This window comes from Sminthopsis crassicaudata, chromosome 1, assembly GCF_048593235.1.
Source record: "Sminthopsis crassicaudata isolate SCR6 chromosome 1, ASM4859323v1, whole genome shotgun sequence".
Lineage (NCBI taxonomy): Eukaryota > Metazoa > Chordata > Mammalia > Dasyuromorphia > Dasyuridae > Sminthopsis > Sminthopsis crassicaudata.
The window spans coordinates 624,674,222-624,690,897 of NC_133617.1; the positions used below are offsets into that span (position 1 = coordinate 624,674,222).

A 16,676-nucleotide genomic window follows, 5' to 3' on the forward strand; every position below is an offset into this window, starting at 1 on the left:
AATGGGTCTCTTCATTTTTTGGCAAGTGGTATCTATCCAAAGCCAAGATCAACATCATATCTAATGGAGATAAAGTATAGAGATCTTTCCATTCATACCAGGAGTAAAGCAAGCATATCAAGATTATTTCTATAAATATGGTGCTAGAAGTATTAGCTAGAACTATAAGATGAGAAAAAAATTGAAGTTAAGAAGAAAAGGAGCAAATTTTTACAGATTTATTTGGGCAACTAGATGTTCAATTAAAAATTAAGTGAAATTAATTGAAACAGGAGTTTCAGCAGAGTTATGATATAAAATAAAATGAAAAATATAAAAAAGAAATCTTCCATATTTAAGTATACTGTGAAAAAAAAATATCAGCTAGTGTTTTACAGATGAGGAAACTGAGGCAAATAAGGTTAAGTGACTTGCCTAGGGTCACATAGTAAATGTGGGATGGAATTTAACTCAGATCTTGCAGACTTCAGATCTGGTACCCTATCCATTGCATCAGCCCCCTGCCCCAAGAATTATCATAGCATAAAAATATAAAGAATCTACTGGGAGAAACAAAAGGAAAAGATTCTTAGGAAGTGAGGGGGGGGGGGAGAGTGAGAAACATGGGAGTCTAATGGGACTAAATTTCAAATTGCATATTCAAAACAATTATCAAGAATATTTGAGTCAGGGAGACTAGCAGGTAATTTGACTCAAAAAATAAATAAAGTTGGTCAGTGGATTGGATTAGATGCATATAGAAACAATTAGACATAGTAGGATAGTCTAGAATGGATAGTCTTTAGTTTATTGAAAACTATAAAGAACCATTCTAGCTGAAGCAGTGAATTGGTCTAGCTTTACTGGAAAGCAATTTGGAACTGTTCCTCCAATGCCATTAAATTATGCAAACTTGTGCCCCAGCAATACCAACACTATGTTTATACCCCAGTAAGATCAAAGAAAAGGAGTCATATATACAAAATAATTAGAGCTTCTCTTTTCATGGTTGCAAAAAACTAGAAATTAAGTAGAATACCCATTAGTTATAGAATTGATTATACATAGTTATACATAATGTAAGGGAAAATTGTACAATAAGAAATGACAACAGAGATTGTTTCAGAGAAATTTGGGAAGACTTACATAAACTAATTCAGAATGAAGTGAGTAGAACCAAGAGAATAATTTATATGATGATTACAAGATTGAGAGATGATATTAAAAGACTCTGGTTGTAGTGACCAGCCACAATTCAAGAGAAATGAGATGAAGTATGTTACCTCCCTTTTGGTAAGTGATTTAAGATGTAAAATGAGGTATAACAGTTTTTGGCATAACAAAAGTGGAGATTTGTTTTAAGTGTGTATTTACTGTAGTTTTTTTTTTTTTTTTTTCAATTTTTAAAAGAGGTAGAAGAGTAGGTTTAAGGAGAGCCTTCTTTTTCTTCCTCTCTCCCCAAAAAAACCACAAACAAACCCAAACCAGAAGAATCAGAACAAATTGTAGATAAGCAAGTCAATCTGAAAGCTGCATGATGAATTTATTTTATACATAAAAAGAAAACAAGCTATTGTAGAGATTTGCTTTTGTGTTTACAATCTTTCTATTCCAAAATACATATGGAATTTAAAATTTTTTATGTTTAAGTTCAGGTTTTTAAAAATAAAATTTGACAAGCTCTTGAGCTTTGAGGAGGCTTGTAATATAATAAAAATAGTAATGAATTGTTTCCCTTTTAGTACAGGAAAGGAGTATGTAATCTAACAAAGACAGCAGATGGAAAAAGTAACAGTAGAGGGTCAGGAGTATAAATAATTTAGCAAATGTGGCAAAAATAGTAATTTGTGTTCAGCATTACAGTTTCAGAGATGGAACAGAATCAGAGATTGATGTTAAAACCAGATGTGTTCTGTAAAGAAAACCTCTGCCTGGGCTATTGAAATTATCTGCCATTTGGTTTTCCCTTTCAAATTTCTTTCCATTTCACTCAGCGGTCAAATTGATAATCCAGGAATATAGGCCTAACATATTCCTTACTACTCATTCAATAGATTTTAGTAGCTCCCTCTTATTTCCACAAACAAATATAAAATCTTTTAAAGTCTTTCTTTATCCAACCCCTTTTTACCTTTCCAGTCTTATACTTTACACTCCTCTTTGTACTAATACTGGCCCCCTTTTCCTCCTTTGTGATCCCATTTTAATTTTTTAAATTTTCAATAGTATTATATTTTCCAAATACATGTAAAATATTTCAACATTCGTTTTTTTAAGACTTTGTGTTCTAGATTTTTCTCCCTCCTTCCCTTACCTCCCCTCTTTCCAGACAGTAAGCAATCTGATATAGATTAAATATTTAAAATTCTTTTAAACAGTTCTTTTAAATTTTAAAATATTTTCATATTTGTCATGTTGTGCAAGAATAATATTAAAAGGGAAAAAAACATAAGAAAAAAAACACAACTAAGTAATGACAACAAAAAAGATGAAATTACTATGCTTTGATCCACATTCAGTCTCCATAATTCTCTCTGAACATGACTGGAATTTTCCAAGTCTATTGGATTTACCTTGAATCATCTCATTGTTTATAAGAGCCAAGATACCTCAGTTCACTCAGAATCAGTTAATTTAAGTCTTTCTAGATTTTTCTGAAATGAGCCAGCTCATTATTTATTATTCCATTACATTCATATACTGTAATTTCTTCAGGCATTCTCCTACTGATGGGCATCCCTCAATTTTCAGTTCTTTGCCACTACAAAAAGAACTGCTACAAACATTTTTTGCACATGTGTTACAACCTTATTTTTTGACTGAACATTTTCACTTTTTTCTCCCAGTTCTATAACTCTCTCTTCTCATCTTTGTCTCCAGTTTCCTGGCTTCCTTTGTCACAGCTTAAAATCATACCTTCTATAAGAAACCTTTTCCAAGATTATTTAATTTTAGGGCCATGTCTCTGAGACTCTTTCCTCATCCCTATCCCTGTTTTATACTGGATCTATCTTGTTTGTGGATAGTAGCTTGCATGTTGTCTCCCCCATTAGACTTTTAGTTCATTGAGAAAAGAGACCAATTTCTGCCCTTTATTCTTTAGTCAAGCCTATTAATAGGCATGTAATAAATGCCAATTGACTGACTGAAGTGAAAGAACTCTTAAGGTTTAGAGCTAGATGGGATCCCAGAGGCCATCTGATCTTATTTCCTTTACAGAAGTAGTACTCATAGCCAGAGAAGTTAGTCACAGGCAGTGATAGTGATAGAACTTGCTCTGACTTTGAGAGTCATGTCTAGTATTGTTAAACTGAGAAAAAGTTTTTATAGAGAACTATAATAGAAAGTTAAATCTTTATGGAGTTTACAGTTTTAATAGGATGTATGTATCCTGGTAGAAAAAAGGAAATGGACTGTGAAAAAGCCTAAATAAGACTCGATGGTTAAATGGTATCTTAAGCTCTCTTTGTCGGGAACAGAAAAAGTGGGCTTCTTGTTTTTATAAATACAACTTTTTTGTTGTTGTTGTTGTTAAAGCTTTTTATTTTTTCAAATAAAATGGACAATTCTTCAACAACGCTTGTAAAACCTTGTGTTGTGAAGAAATACAACTTCTTTAAAGGCTTTGTGATTGTATCTCATTTTCAGACTCAATCTACATTTTTTAGGGAGCTCCTAACTACAATCTGTTCTTTCTCATTATCATGATTCATTATCTGAAAATTTTCTTAATTATTTAGAAGGAGGTAACTAACATAACACAGATATCACCAGTGTAATTCCAAAAAGTTTATATAGAGTAGTTTTTTGCTTACCATTTATATTACATTTGGAATGGTAAGAAAAATTTTAAATTCTTTCATGTTTTTGTTTTCTTCAAAGAGCTTATCTTTGCCCACAGCAACCAGTATAATCATGAATTAACTTTTTAGAGGTTTTAAATTTGCCAGAATTATTCTTCAGTTCTTATGCTTCTGGTACTAAAAATTGTCTTGTTATGTATTGGGACCACTGTTGCACTGATTCATATTTTCCTATCCTTTACAAAATTTTCTTTTTGAAGGTAGGTGAGGTATTGAATGCTAATATTTCTTGCTCCAGGGTTACTGAGGCTGATGGATGACTTGAACTTGGGAGTTCTGAGCTGTAGTAAGGTTAGAGCCCAATGGAAATCCACATTAATTCCAGGACCATATGGAGGGCCATGAGATGAACTAAATGAAAATAGTCCAGGTTGAAAATGGAGCATGTCAAAATTTCTGTGCCAATTATCAGTAGGTTCAGGCCTGCCCAAGGCCATTGCATTTCCAGTCTAGGTGAAATAGGGAGGCCCAATCTCAAAAAAAAAAAAAAAAAGTATTCTTAGTGTTGGTTCTCCATTATTTCTAAATAATGTATATTTAATATGAATTCTTTAAGGGTATAGTCTTTTAAATAACCTTCAGTTTCAATTTTAATTTGATATAGACATTAAATATTATTGTATATTATGTACTGTTTATTATATTTATAGATTATGTTGAGTGTAGATTTTAATCTTAAGTTGATATGCCACTATATTATGGAAAATAAGAGTTTATTTTATAAGGTAAACTACAACTTAATATAAGTATGTTATATTACCCTTATAAATGAAAAATTTCTCTTTTTCATCTCCCTAACTCTGCTAAATCTATAAAACAAAGGTCTGAGGGTCATTTATGTCTGCCTGTGCGATATACACACTCATTTCCAGAAGCACTACAGAAGCTTTATCGTGGTGAGTTCAGGTAGGATTATCTTGTTACTCTTTACATTTATAAAGAAATGCTCTTGAGATAAAATTTTATAACTAGAAATTATATAAATATGTCTTTTAAACCTGCTGAACATGAATTAGATAACTTGATATAATATTAATTAAATTTTCAAATTAGTCATTAAAAAGGTAACTGACTAGTTGAATCATTATAGTAAAGTAGGTGCAATTTGCCTTCCCTAACCCCATTTAGAACTAATTTAAATTATGGCCATAACAAATACTTGATGTGGGATTATAATGCAATTGCTGGCAATAGTTTCCCTGCATTTAAAGAAGTTGGTTCTTTACTTAATGTACCTTATTACATGTTTGTAGTAGTTTATAAAGGTTATATAGTTGAAATTATTGGCTGGAATTGGGTTTCTCATTTTTCTGTGATTCAATTTTCTTTTGCTTCAATTTGCTCTTATCAATAAGAATAGTTGAATTTTTGAAAAACTCTAATTCTAGTGCTGTTCTTCATCTCTTACCTTGACTTTTCAAATACTTCTAGGAGGATTAAATCATATTCTTCCCTTCCATTTTAGTAAGTAGTAAGTATTGTCATTTAGTAATGGCAATAGGTTACACTTATATAGTTACTAGATAGCTAGATATGTCAAGACCACTTGATTTAAGTTTATTTGAAAGTGACCAGGTTAGTCTTGCAATTTGTATTTTTCTTATGCACTGAGGAAACTATTCTCTAAAGTACTCATAGAGCTACACTAAATCTAATTTTACTATGTGGTGTTATTTTAATTATTGCTTGGATGTAACGAATGATATTTTTGTCCCTCCAAAGAGTTTGGGTACCTTTCTAAAATAATTTTTACCTAAAAAGAAGCCTTGTTAAATTCATTAAATTTACAAAGTGTGTGCTTATATACTTTTTGTATCTGTTCTTAACATTGGTATTAAAGAATTGGGATGTAAACTTGAGAGAGATTTAATTAAGTACAAATTTCATTTATATTACTATTTAAAATGTAGCATACTGTTAGTTTTTTTTACAACTGGAGTTCAGGAAAACATTGTGTAGTTAATGAGGTAACAGTAGATTTTTGAACAGATTTCCTAGATCTTTCTTTAATAAATCTATTTAGAATTTTCAAAGAGAAACAGATGTGATTCATTTCTTCTTTTAAGAGAGACCCTGCCTTAAATAGGTAATCTCTTGATTTTGTTCAGTTTTTTTTTTCAGGTATAAATAGCTCATATAATTGATTTGTATATTTGATATTATTGTTTTAATATATAAACTTTGTTACGTTCATGTATGCCACTCTGAAATTACTTTTTTCCCCCCTTTCAAGGTGGCTATGGAGGCAGCGAATCAGGTTATACCTTGAAGGAACTGGAATAAACCCAATTCCTGTAGATCTCCATGAACAACAGCTGAGTTTGGATCAACATAGCAAGGCCCTCAACAGTTCAAGAATCTGTGATCAGAGTAGGTAGAAATGTTGTCAATATTATACTTTATCTGAGGTTACCTTGGCTTTTTGTTTTCAATTTTGAGGTTAGATCAATTATTTTGTATATTTGTCTATTTTGAGGTACTTTATTACTTAAATGAAGTACTTAAAACTGAAGAGAACACTCCATAGAATAAGTGGGATATTTTAGTTATGAATGTGGGATGAAATGAGATTTTATTCCTTCACTTATGATTTCCCTTTTGTTTTTCATTAATATAAAGAATTATGAATTGGATGTACCAGAAAATGTGGACTTTTTTTTTTTTTTAGCAGATTCCAGACAGATTCTTTCAATCACTTTTTATACAATCTATCATCACATATTTTCATTACATCACTTATTTACACTTTTACAAATAGCCCATTTACCTCAGCCTATTTAACCCATCTCTCAAGATTTCTATTGAAAGCATAAGGAACATCTAGGTGGTGCAGTGGATAGATCATCAGCCCTGAAGACAGGAGGACTTGAGTTCAAATTTGGTCTCAGACACTTAACACTTCCTAGCTGTGTGACCCTGGGCAAGTCATTTAATCCCAATTGCCTCAGCAAAAAAAAAAGAGAGAGAGAGAGGGAAAAAAAGAAAAAAAATCATACCTCATTAAAAAAAGAAAGAAAGCATGACTATCTTCAATTCAGTTCATAACTTTAGAGTCATTCTAGACTCTCTTCTTTATTGTATTGATAACTGTCTCTCCACTCAGATATGGTTTCCATTTTTTCCTCTCTCTAATCTGTCTTTAACACAATTGCCAAAGTTTTTGTTTTTGTTTTTGTTATGCATAAGCATGTCTTGACTATCTGTCTTTGCTCAGAGTTGCCTGCTGCATTTAGGATAAAATGTATACTCTTAAGCTTAGAATTTATAGCTTAGGATATTCTAACGCCATCTTTTCTTTCCTGTAATATTTTTCATTGCTCCAATTGATACATTATGCATTCCAGTATAACTACACTAATAATTATATCTCAAACTAGTGTTGTCTTCTGTTCCCCAATCATTTGTACCAGTACCAAATTTTTTTTTTGTGTGTGCTGGAATTGATCTACCTCTTCAACTTATCTTTTGGAATCTTTTTCCTTGAAAGATAAGTTCAAATGTTATATCTTCCCTAAAACCTTCTAATTTTTAGAACACGTTCCCTTTTCAAATTACCTTATATTTATCTGTGTAAGATCAGTATCCCTCCAGTAGAAATTTATGTTCTTGAACTCAAGAATAGTTTGATTTTTGTCTTTTGTCTCTACCATCTAATACACATGCCTTCTAAATTGCAAATGTTTTGTAAATGTTTGTTTAATTGAATGATGATTTGGAGGCAACATATAATCTAGCATTTTACTGACACTTTGATCAAATATAAGCATGTAAGCACCTGCCAGAAAATGTTAATTATTTAAAGGGAAGGGTCTGTTTTATTTCTATCTTGATATTCCCAGTAACTAGCACAGTGCCTGACACATAATAAGATTTTTAATGAATTGAGTGTACATAAAATACAATCGTATTTCCTTCACTGAATTTAGCTAAGCTCTTGCTGGGCTGTACATTTTAATCTTTTACAATTAGGAGAGATTATGGGAGCTCACATTGTAGTATGATATAATAGACTGGGATGATATAAGATCATTTGTGTAACATCAAAAGACATTGAGGCAAAACTTTAGTTGATAGACCTTTAAATATATAAAAGCTTTCTCTTTTTCTCTACCATCTGCATGGCATGTAACTCCTTTGAAATAAAAATCTTATTGGGTTTATATGTAGTTATCTTCTAGATTATATGTGCTAATTCATTTTATTGCAAATGTTTTGAGGTGTCTCAACCCCAAATTTATTTTCTTTCTTCAGTTAAACTAACATTAATAGAATTATAGGTAATTTTTCAGTCATATTATGGCAAATAGTTTTATACTTATATTTTTCCTGTATAATTTTATTGCTGTTATAAGAAAAATCTGGAGATGTGGTAGGAGGTAAAATTTAAAGTAAGCCTGCCTACTGTTTTCAGGAAAATCTTTTTGCTACAGTGGCTCTCAGGCTATATAGTAACAAGTGTTTAGCACTTGAAAGGTATTGTCCCACCCTTTTATTTAAAAAAAAAGGTAAAATAATTGCTAAAAAGACATATATTGGTGGGAGGAAGGGGAGAGTGGGACATTTGAAAGGCATAAATCCAGTGGAGACATTTTAGAAGATTGAGCCATCCCATTCTAAATTAGAGACAGGGAGATGTTTTAATTTTCTTTTTATCTTCTCTTGAACATACTCAAATAAATCTCTGGTCTCATCAATTTCGATGTGTCCTTCAGTGATAGAGAAGGAACAGCCACGAAACATTTTGATTTCTATGACTTGTTGCCTTTGTCATTCCCAGTTTCACCACTAGATCTTTTTTCTGTTTTTCACTCTCATCATAAGACCAATCCATCTTCTTTTATGATTATATATTTTCCCCTGATGATATCCTTTACTTCTCCAAAGTTCTTCCTAATACATTGTAGCCTATTCATATTTACCATTTGTGCTTTGATTATCCTATGTGTAATATTCATTTTCAGGTTTTTTCAAGCTATGTTTCATGTCTCCTAGATATATAACAACATCAGTAGGAAATTGATTTTTTTTAAAAAAAGAGTGTTTCTGGAAGGAGGTTGGGATAATTAAAGTTTTTCAATTCCTTAGGGGCAATCTAGCCTACTCTCCTGTTTAATTTTGAGCCTAGTTCATTGTCTCTTTGTCTTATCTGTTCCAGAAATCCTTGAGTCATTATGCCAGTTATATAGAGATACTTTTCCTTTCTCTTTTTAGGAAACTCAATAATACTTCTAACACTATATCATCCACAAATAAAAAAAAAAAAAGTGAATGACATCTTACCATCCCTAGAGATTGCCTCTTAAACTTGCACTTGACTGGATCTTCTCCATCAGAGAGAAAAGCTCTTTTGTTGAAAATATCTCCTTGTTTTATAAATTTTTTCTATTTATTGACTTTCAGGTCATTACCAAGGATATTTATGCCTTTCAAGGAATCTTGAGAGGTAACTTGTTAGAATAGTTTATTAACTGGCCATTTAGCTTGACCAAATCAAATGCACTTAAAAAATCAAACTATAAACACCGGGGAATCTTAATCTCTATTTTCCAGACAATTATGTAATGGTACAGATATGATTTGCTATAGAATGTTGTTTACAAAAGTCTACTGTTCTCTACTATTATCCTCTTTGTCAATATGTATGTAAGGGATTCTCTTTAAATTTGTTTACACAAATGTTTATATAATGCCTTTAATAACCCCAAGTGGCTTGCAATCTTTTAATCTCATAGTATTAGGATTTGGACCTGTTACTTCATTGATATATTGAGTTTTTGCACTCTACCAGTGGAGCTCAGCATCTTTTTGAAATTTTGAGTCTGGGTTGTTTAGAATACTGAGAGGTTGGGACTTTCCCAAGATCATAAACTCAATAAGTGGTACAGATAAGACTTGAACTCAGATTTTCCTGGTTTCTGGCCAGTTCTCTATTTACTACACCTTTGTATATTTTCATATGGGGTGAAAGTAGACATATATTGATACCTTTTTGATGTTTTTTAGTCATCCTTTTTGGTATTAGGTCTAAACTTTTTTCTATGCTTTTGGTATTTTTTTCTTCCTTTTTGCTATCTTGGTAGTCATCCTTCTATACTTTCACAGTTGTCACCTCTTATGCAGATTTCTTCCCAGTGTTCTCTTGACCTTATCATGCAGCTTTTACTTTCTTTACTTTAATGCCTTAAAGTTTTCTGTCTGTTGCTTTAGTGAATTTTGTCTTTGTAAATATCTTTTCATTTTTCTCTTTGAGAACTTTTCATATAATTTGATGGGGAATATGGCTATACCACATCTAGAACTGTGATATTTAAATCCCACAAGTGGTACTTTTATAATATATTATGTGTTTACATCATTTTCATTAAAAATATGTGAATATCTATATCTATATATCTATATGCATATATATATATACATACATATATATATATATCTTATGTGTGTGTGTATTTATATATCTATATATTTACATATCCCTTCTGCCTCTTTACCCGGCAAGCATCCCATGTGCAGATTTTTTTAAAAGAGGAAAAATAGTTCTGCCAAATCATTCAACACATGAGTTGAGTCTAACAGCATACCTCAAGTCCTCCTCTTCTATAATGAAGTGAGAGAGCTACACTTTGTTAAATCTTCTCTTGGTCATTTTAATTGTTCAACATTCAGTTTAATTTTAGTGAAGTGACCTTCCCGTGCAGAGGCGGGAATACTAATACAAGACAAGAAGACCCTGTGGAGCTTAAGACACGTAATTCAACACATACTCCTATCTAACCCATTCCCTTTACATTACTGTGGTCATTGTGTATATTTTTCTGGTTCTGCTTTCTTTACTATATAACAGTTCCAATAATTCTCTGAATTCATTATATTTGTTATTTCTTACAGTGTAATACTATTCTATTATGCTTATGGATCACAATTTCTTTAACTACTCCCCAATGGTTGGGTATGAACTTGCCAATTTTGTATGAAGTGAAGCCTCAGAATTGTTTTGATTTGTATTTTTTTGTTATCTGGAACAGTCTTTGTTATAATTGTTAATAGTTTGTAATTCTTTATTTGAGAATGGTTTGGGACAGCTTGCTGATTGGCCATAGGCTGAATATGTATGAAAAAGGAGGGATTCCTGAATAGATTCCTTGAGTAAATGGGAGGGGGTGAAATAGTCACAAGTGACTAGCAGTTAGGTCTACCTCATCCTCATAGATTAAGAGGGAATGAGCTGATTGATGAGAGAAAACAATGAGATTTTGTGATATGGAGGGAGAAGTGTGAGGTAGTTTATGTCAAAAAATGACTATAGTCTTAGCCAAGATCATTACAAAGTTTAAGGAGAGAAAAGATGATTTGGAATGTCTACTCTGAGGAATTTGTGAGAGTTGGGAAGAGGGTATGAGCCTGATTGTTATTGGAATAAATTAATAGCTGAATTTGTCAGTTATCTTAAGTTTGTGTTTAAGAAGGCTGTGGGATTCTCTGCATGACCTTGTAGTGGACAGATAAGTTTGTTTTATCTTTTGTTTGCAGAATCTTAGGCTTTTTCTCATTCCTACTGAATGGAAAAATTGACATTTTCTCATGCATAATGACTCCTTTAAAAATACATATATTAGGGTTTATATAGACAAATGAATGTTAATAATAAAAATGTCCCTACTTAATCTCAACAAAGGTCACATTTGGGGATTAGGGAATCATAAAAATCAGCAGTTTCTGATATGTCACTTTTTTGGTATTAAGAGTCAAGATTTTTTCTGTTCAAGTATCATTCTATCAGATTCCTTGAGAATTGATTCCTCGGTGCTTTCAGAATTGTGTTATTTGACCTAATTAGGCTATTTTTTCACCTTATTTCTTAATTTTTAATGCCTGATGTAGAATAGATAGAACTGATAGATTTCAAATATGGTTGCGCCAATGATATCAAAAGCAATTTGTTACAAAAGTCATAGATCTTTTCTAGTTTTTGCTTTGTGTTATCCTTCTTCAAGTTTTCATTATCATTTCTCTTTGGGTTCTCATTTGAGTTTCTGGTCAAGCTTTCTATAAATTTGTTCCTGCCATCACTACTTATTGTTTTAAAGCAATACTTGCCTATTCTTTTTACCATCCTCCTCAGTAAAAATGAGTTCATATTCTCTATTTAGCAAAATAAGATATTTTCCAAATGAGGCTAATTTCTGGGCCCTTTGATCTCATCATTGTGGCAACACATTTATATAGGTTAAAATTTAGGAAATGATAATCATCTGTTAATGGCTATTCCTCCATCTATATTTTTTCCACAACAGTTAGATGTTCTAGTTGTAATCCATCTTTCTCATTTTACTTTTCATTTCATATTAATTTAGAACCTTATTTTAACATGTTGATATTTTGAATTTACTTAGCTAATTTGAGAATCACTCTTATAATCAGTGATGAGTTCTATTAAAATATAATTAGTTTAAAATTTAGTTTTGTTACTTATGTGATAGTTCTTTGTATTTTGTTGGTACAAGGAAAGAAATGAATTGAGGTACCAAGCAGTAATATAAAAAAAATAGGCTTTGTTTTATAAAGAAAGTAGGAGAGTTAGATATTGAAGATTGTAACCAAGTGGAATTTCAAAGTTCTCTGGACCTTCCTATATTAGAGTTCTAACTAGTAATGATGTTAGTGCTAAGATTCCCAGGAGTTGTTCCTCATCGATTGTCATTCATTCATAGTTCTGGTTATGTTTAACTTTGAATGTTTATTCTCATTATACAATCAGTAATATTCACCACCATAATCTCATAAACCTTTTTTTTTTTTTTTAAACAGAAATTATTTCCTAGTAGTGATTATTCATGTCAAGATTTTACTATCTCTTCAGGATTTTTCCTTAATCTTTTCTCTTTTCTCTAGTTGAACACATTTTTCAGAAAATTCTCTCCATGTAAACATTATTACTGGTACTACTATTATTATTTGAATTTACTATTCAACCCAAACCACTTCTTTATTAGGTTTTCTATCACCTTAAACCACACTATTTGCTTCTTTGTGATAAAATAAACACAGTAGGGTAAAGGTTTGTTGTATAGTAGTGAAGACCTAGTGGAGGTTATACGATACAAATTTGTAGTGGGTGAAATCAGTTTAATTTTGTGACTTTCTCTAGCAATACTCAACAGCCCTGGAGCAGGAACACAGAATTCGGATGGTGGGGGTTACCCAGGAATGAGGATTCGCAGCTCGGGAACAGTGGAAGGTCAGTGGGACAAGGGATTCTAGGGAGTAGTTAGTGAGACACTAAAATGAAAAATATGGGGTAAAAGCTTCATAGAATTTGAGAAAAAGGCAAACTAGAATAGGAGAGCTGGGGTTGTAATAATAGGAAAAATATTTTGAGAGATTTAAAGTCACATTAAGAAAAAAACATAGGTAGCTGACTAAGAAAATAGAAGTAGAAGATAGGCTGTTGATCATTCACGGTCTGTTACTCTGGAAGTGATACAGTTCTGGTGGCTATGGGCTATATATGTGATTGCCCTTCGATGGAAAGATTGTTGGAGTTGATGACATTAAAAGAGTTGAGAGATTGGATTGCTAAGAGGGGTTATTAGTGTGAACTTTAAAAAGTCTTTGATGTTAATTGTATGAAACTGGGATAGAAAAGATTGAACCACATGTTAAAGTCAAAATATATTTGGAAGTTAGTGGATAATTGTAGCAAGAAAGTAGTATAAATGAATTGAAAGAATCTTTGAGGGGGGAAGTACAAGAATTGTCTTACATATAATTATGATATCCTTCCAAAATTCTAAACTTGATAGTAAAGAAGTATCTTTAGATCAAATCAATTCAGTATATGTTGAATGTAAACTCCTTGAGGGCAGGAGCTGTTGTTCATTTTGCCTTCAAATCTCAGTGCCCACACATATATTGTATCTAGGATATACTATAACATATTTAACATGTATAAGACTGCCTGCCATCTAGGGGAGGAGGTGGAGGGAAGGGAAAAATTGGAACAGAAGTGCATGCAAGGGATAATGTTGTAAAAAAAATTATCCATGCATATGTACTGTCAATAAAAAGTTATAATAAATAAAAAAAAAAATCTCAGTGCCCAGCATATGGAGTACTTTGAATGTAGTAAGTACTTAATAAATGATTTTGAATTAAGCCTTTTTTTTTTTTTGCAACAAGTTTCTTGCCTAGGGCAGGATAAGTTAAATTTTGGATAAAATGCAGTTCTTATCTGCCATAGAATTTATAGTTTAGTAGGAAGATATGATATACAAAATATGTGCAGCTTTTTTTTTTTTTTTAATAGAAAATAAACATAGAAGTTATTAAGCAAAGCATGTGCATATTTTGGAAACATCTTTTATATATAGTTAGTTATAGTAAAAATAACAATAGATAAGTATAACCAGAAATATATAAGCAAATTTGTTCATTTCCAGGAGAATCAGATATTGATCTTTGAAAAGGGTAACATTTGAGTTGATCTTCATGATTTTTCTATTGATAGGATTTCTTACTTCACATGACTTTTTTGTGATTGTGTTTGGGAGAAAAAAGAAAGTTTGGGATGTAATATTGCTTTTTGATATCTTTTGCCTTTTGTGTTTTTTGTATTATTTTTAGTAAAGGAGGATTTTTTGTTGTTGTTATTGAAACTGGGATTGAATCTTGACTTTGCCACTTGTAACTTGTGTGAATATGTCATTTAAATCCATGAGCCTCAATCTAAAATGAGGGAATTGGCCTAGATGACTTATTAATCTCTTCAAATTCCTAAATCTTTGATCCAAAAAATGTTCTTGAGTTTGGTTGAGGCTTTACTTATTTTAGTGACATGTTAAGATAAAAGAAAATAAGAGATCTATGGATAACTTGTGCTCTGAGTACAGAGATTTTGACAGAATTTTTCAAAATTCAAAATGCTTTACTCTTTATCTGGTAAAGACTTGTTTTATATGTGCATCTGAAAAATTATCTAGTGAAATGTTTGAATGTCTTTTATGTAGTACTTAAAATGGTAAATTTTTGTCTTTTTCTAGCCATGAGGCTAGATACATACATAGATACATTGGTTGGTGTTAGATAACATAGGTGTGTCTTTATATATATGTGCATTCCGTAAAAGTTGTGTGAAGAGAATTTTCATAATTTAGATGATGTTTGCGAGGGGAATTTATCATAGAATTGTAAATATCATAAAATGATTTAAAATAAGATTTATTTTAATGGTAAATTGAAGAGTTGTTTTAATAATAATATCACTACCCTTCTATAAGTCTGAACTTTCAAATATGTTTTTAGAGCGAGTTGTGCTTACTTTGCTTGTGAAAGTAAAATGTTTTTACTTGTCAGATGCTGAAATAAAATATCTTAAGAAATAAGGTTACTAGGACTTCAGTCAGATATCAGTATTAAAAAGTTTGTAAAGAGATACTGAAGATAAAGGATGTGGATATGTGTGTAATTTACCTTTTTAGAGAAAGGCTGGCATTTTGAATTTGATCTCAGGAGAAATTACATATTTCCAGATTTAAAAATAATAGGGGATAATCTTATTAAATAAAAATTTCATGTTAAAACATTCCTGTATGTATCTATTTACATACATGCATATATACATACATATTTAGTTGATATTAGCAAATATCTTGGCCATTTATATTTCATTGCCTGCAGGAACTGAGGTTTCTGGGCCATACCTTTTGCCAGTAAGAGCACTAAATGAAGTCTTCATTGGGGAAAGTCTGTCATCCAGGTATGTTAAAATTTCTGCTTAATTTTGTCATATTTATGTTTGTTACATAGTTTGGAAATTCATTAAATTATCAAAACATAAATTTGAAACTTTTTAATCCCCTTTTTTACCCTTTGTTTTAATTGGTAAATTAATGTTTTTGCATGGAATATATATTTTAATTTTGTATTTTTTCATCCTCTTCTTTCTTTCAAATTTATTCCTCTATTTTGGTTGCTTTCAGACTTTGATTCTTCAGGTTTTCATAACAGATTTAGAAAATGCCAGGGAAACATTATTGTTCAGAGGAAATCATATGGATATATAAAACAATATAAAATGGATTTGGCTGTTGATGGCACTTCCAGTATATGTATAATCTCTCTTCCTTTTACTAATTTTAGTGTAAGGAGTTGGAGATAGAGACTTACAGCTATGTCTTAGGATGATTATTTGCTTTTCTAGCAAACTTGATTTATAACCCATTTTGGTACATATCTGAATTATCCAGTAATTATATAAAATCTGTAATTTGCTGCAGGTCAAATCTTGTTACAATTGATATTTGCAGTGAGAAAAATTTTTTTCAAACTATATTACCACTCACCTCAGGAAGTAATGTATAGAACAAAATGCCAACTTAGCAAATTTGGATACCTTCTTTTGTGTTTTAATGGGTTTGATCTCTATCTTTCAGAATAATAGGGAAATTATTGTATAAAGATAAATGTTGATAAGTCTTAATGAATCTAAAATGAAATATAATCAGTGATGTATATTTTTGTATCTTGGCCAAAAAAAAAAAAAAAAAGGAATTTTTTTTCTATTTAATGATAAACCTTGTTTCTTATATTTAAGAGAGGAGAAAACTTTGAAGTTTGGAGAAAGTTCCTTCTTCAAGTTCTTTTGTGCTATCATGTCATAGATTATTATCCCTGAAAGGAATCATCTAGTTTTACTTCCTTCTTTTGATTCATGTTGCTTTTTTGGATTCTTTTTTTCTTTCACTATCATTCCCATTATTAAATAAAAGCCTGCAATTATAGACATTTTATGCACTGTACTTTGTAAGATTATAGCCTGTTCATTTATGATGCCAT

The 16,676-nt window shown here is 31.2% G+C and overlaps 1 protein-coding gene across 8 annotated transcripts in view; it reads left to right on the forward strand.

Annotated features, from left to right (window-relative positions):
- NADK2 (NAD kinase 2, mitochondrial) overlaps positions 1–16,676 on the forward strand; it is a 57,302-nt gene that overhangs the window by 21,475 nt on the left and 19,151 nt on the right. For 5 of the 8 annotated variants that reach the window (XR_012484807.1, XR_012484808.1, XM_074282647.1 and 2 more), the window contains exons 5-8: positions 4,665–4,748; positions 6,076–6,212; positions 12,991–13,080; positions 15,519–15,597. Coding sequence is in view for 6 of the 8 variants with exons in the window: in XM_074282647.1 (XP_074138748.1) it covers positions 4,665–4,748; positions 6,076–6,212; positions 12,991–13,080; positions 15,519–15,597 (390 nt within the window). In the remaining 2 variants the exon portion in view is untranslated. The remainder of the gene's footprint in view (positions 1–4,664; positions 4,749–6,075; positions 6,213–12,990; positions 13,081–15,518; positions 15,598–16,676) is intronic. The other 3 variants (XM_074282651.1, XM_074282652.1, XM_074282653.1) reach the window with 1 other exon arrangement.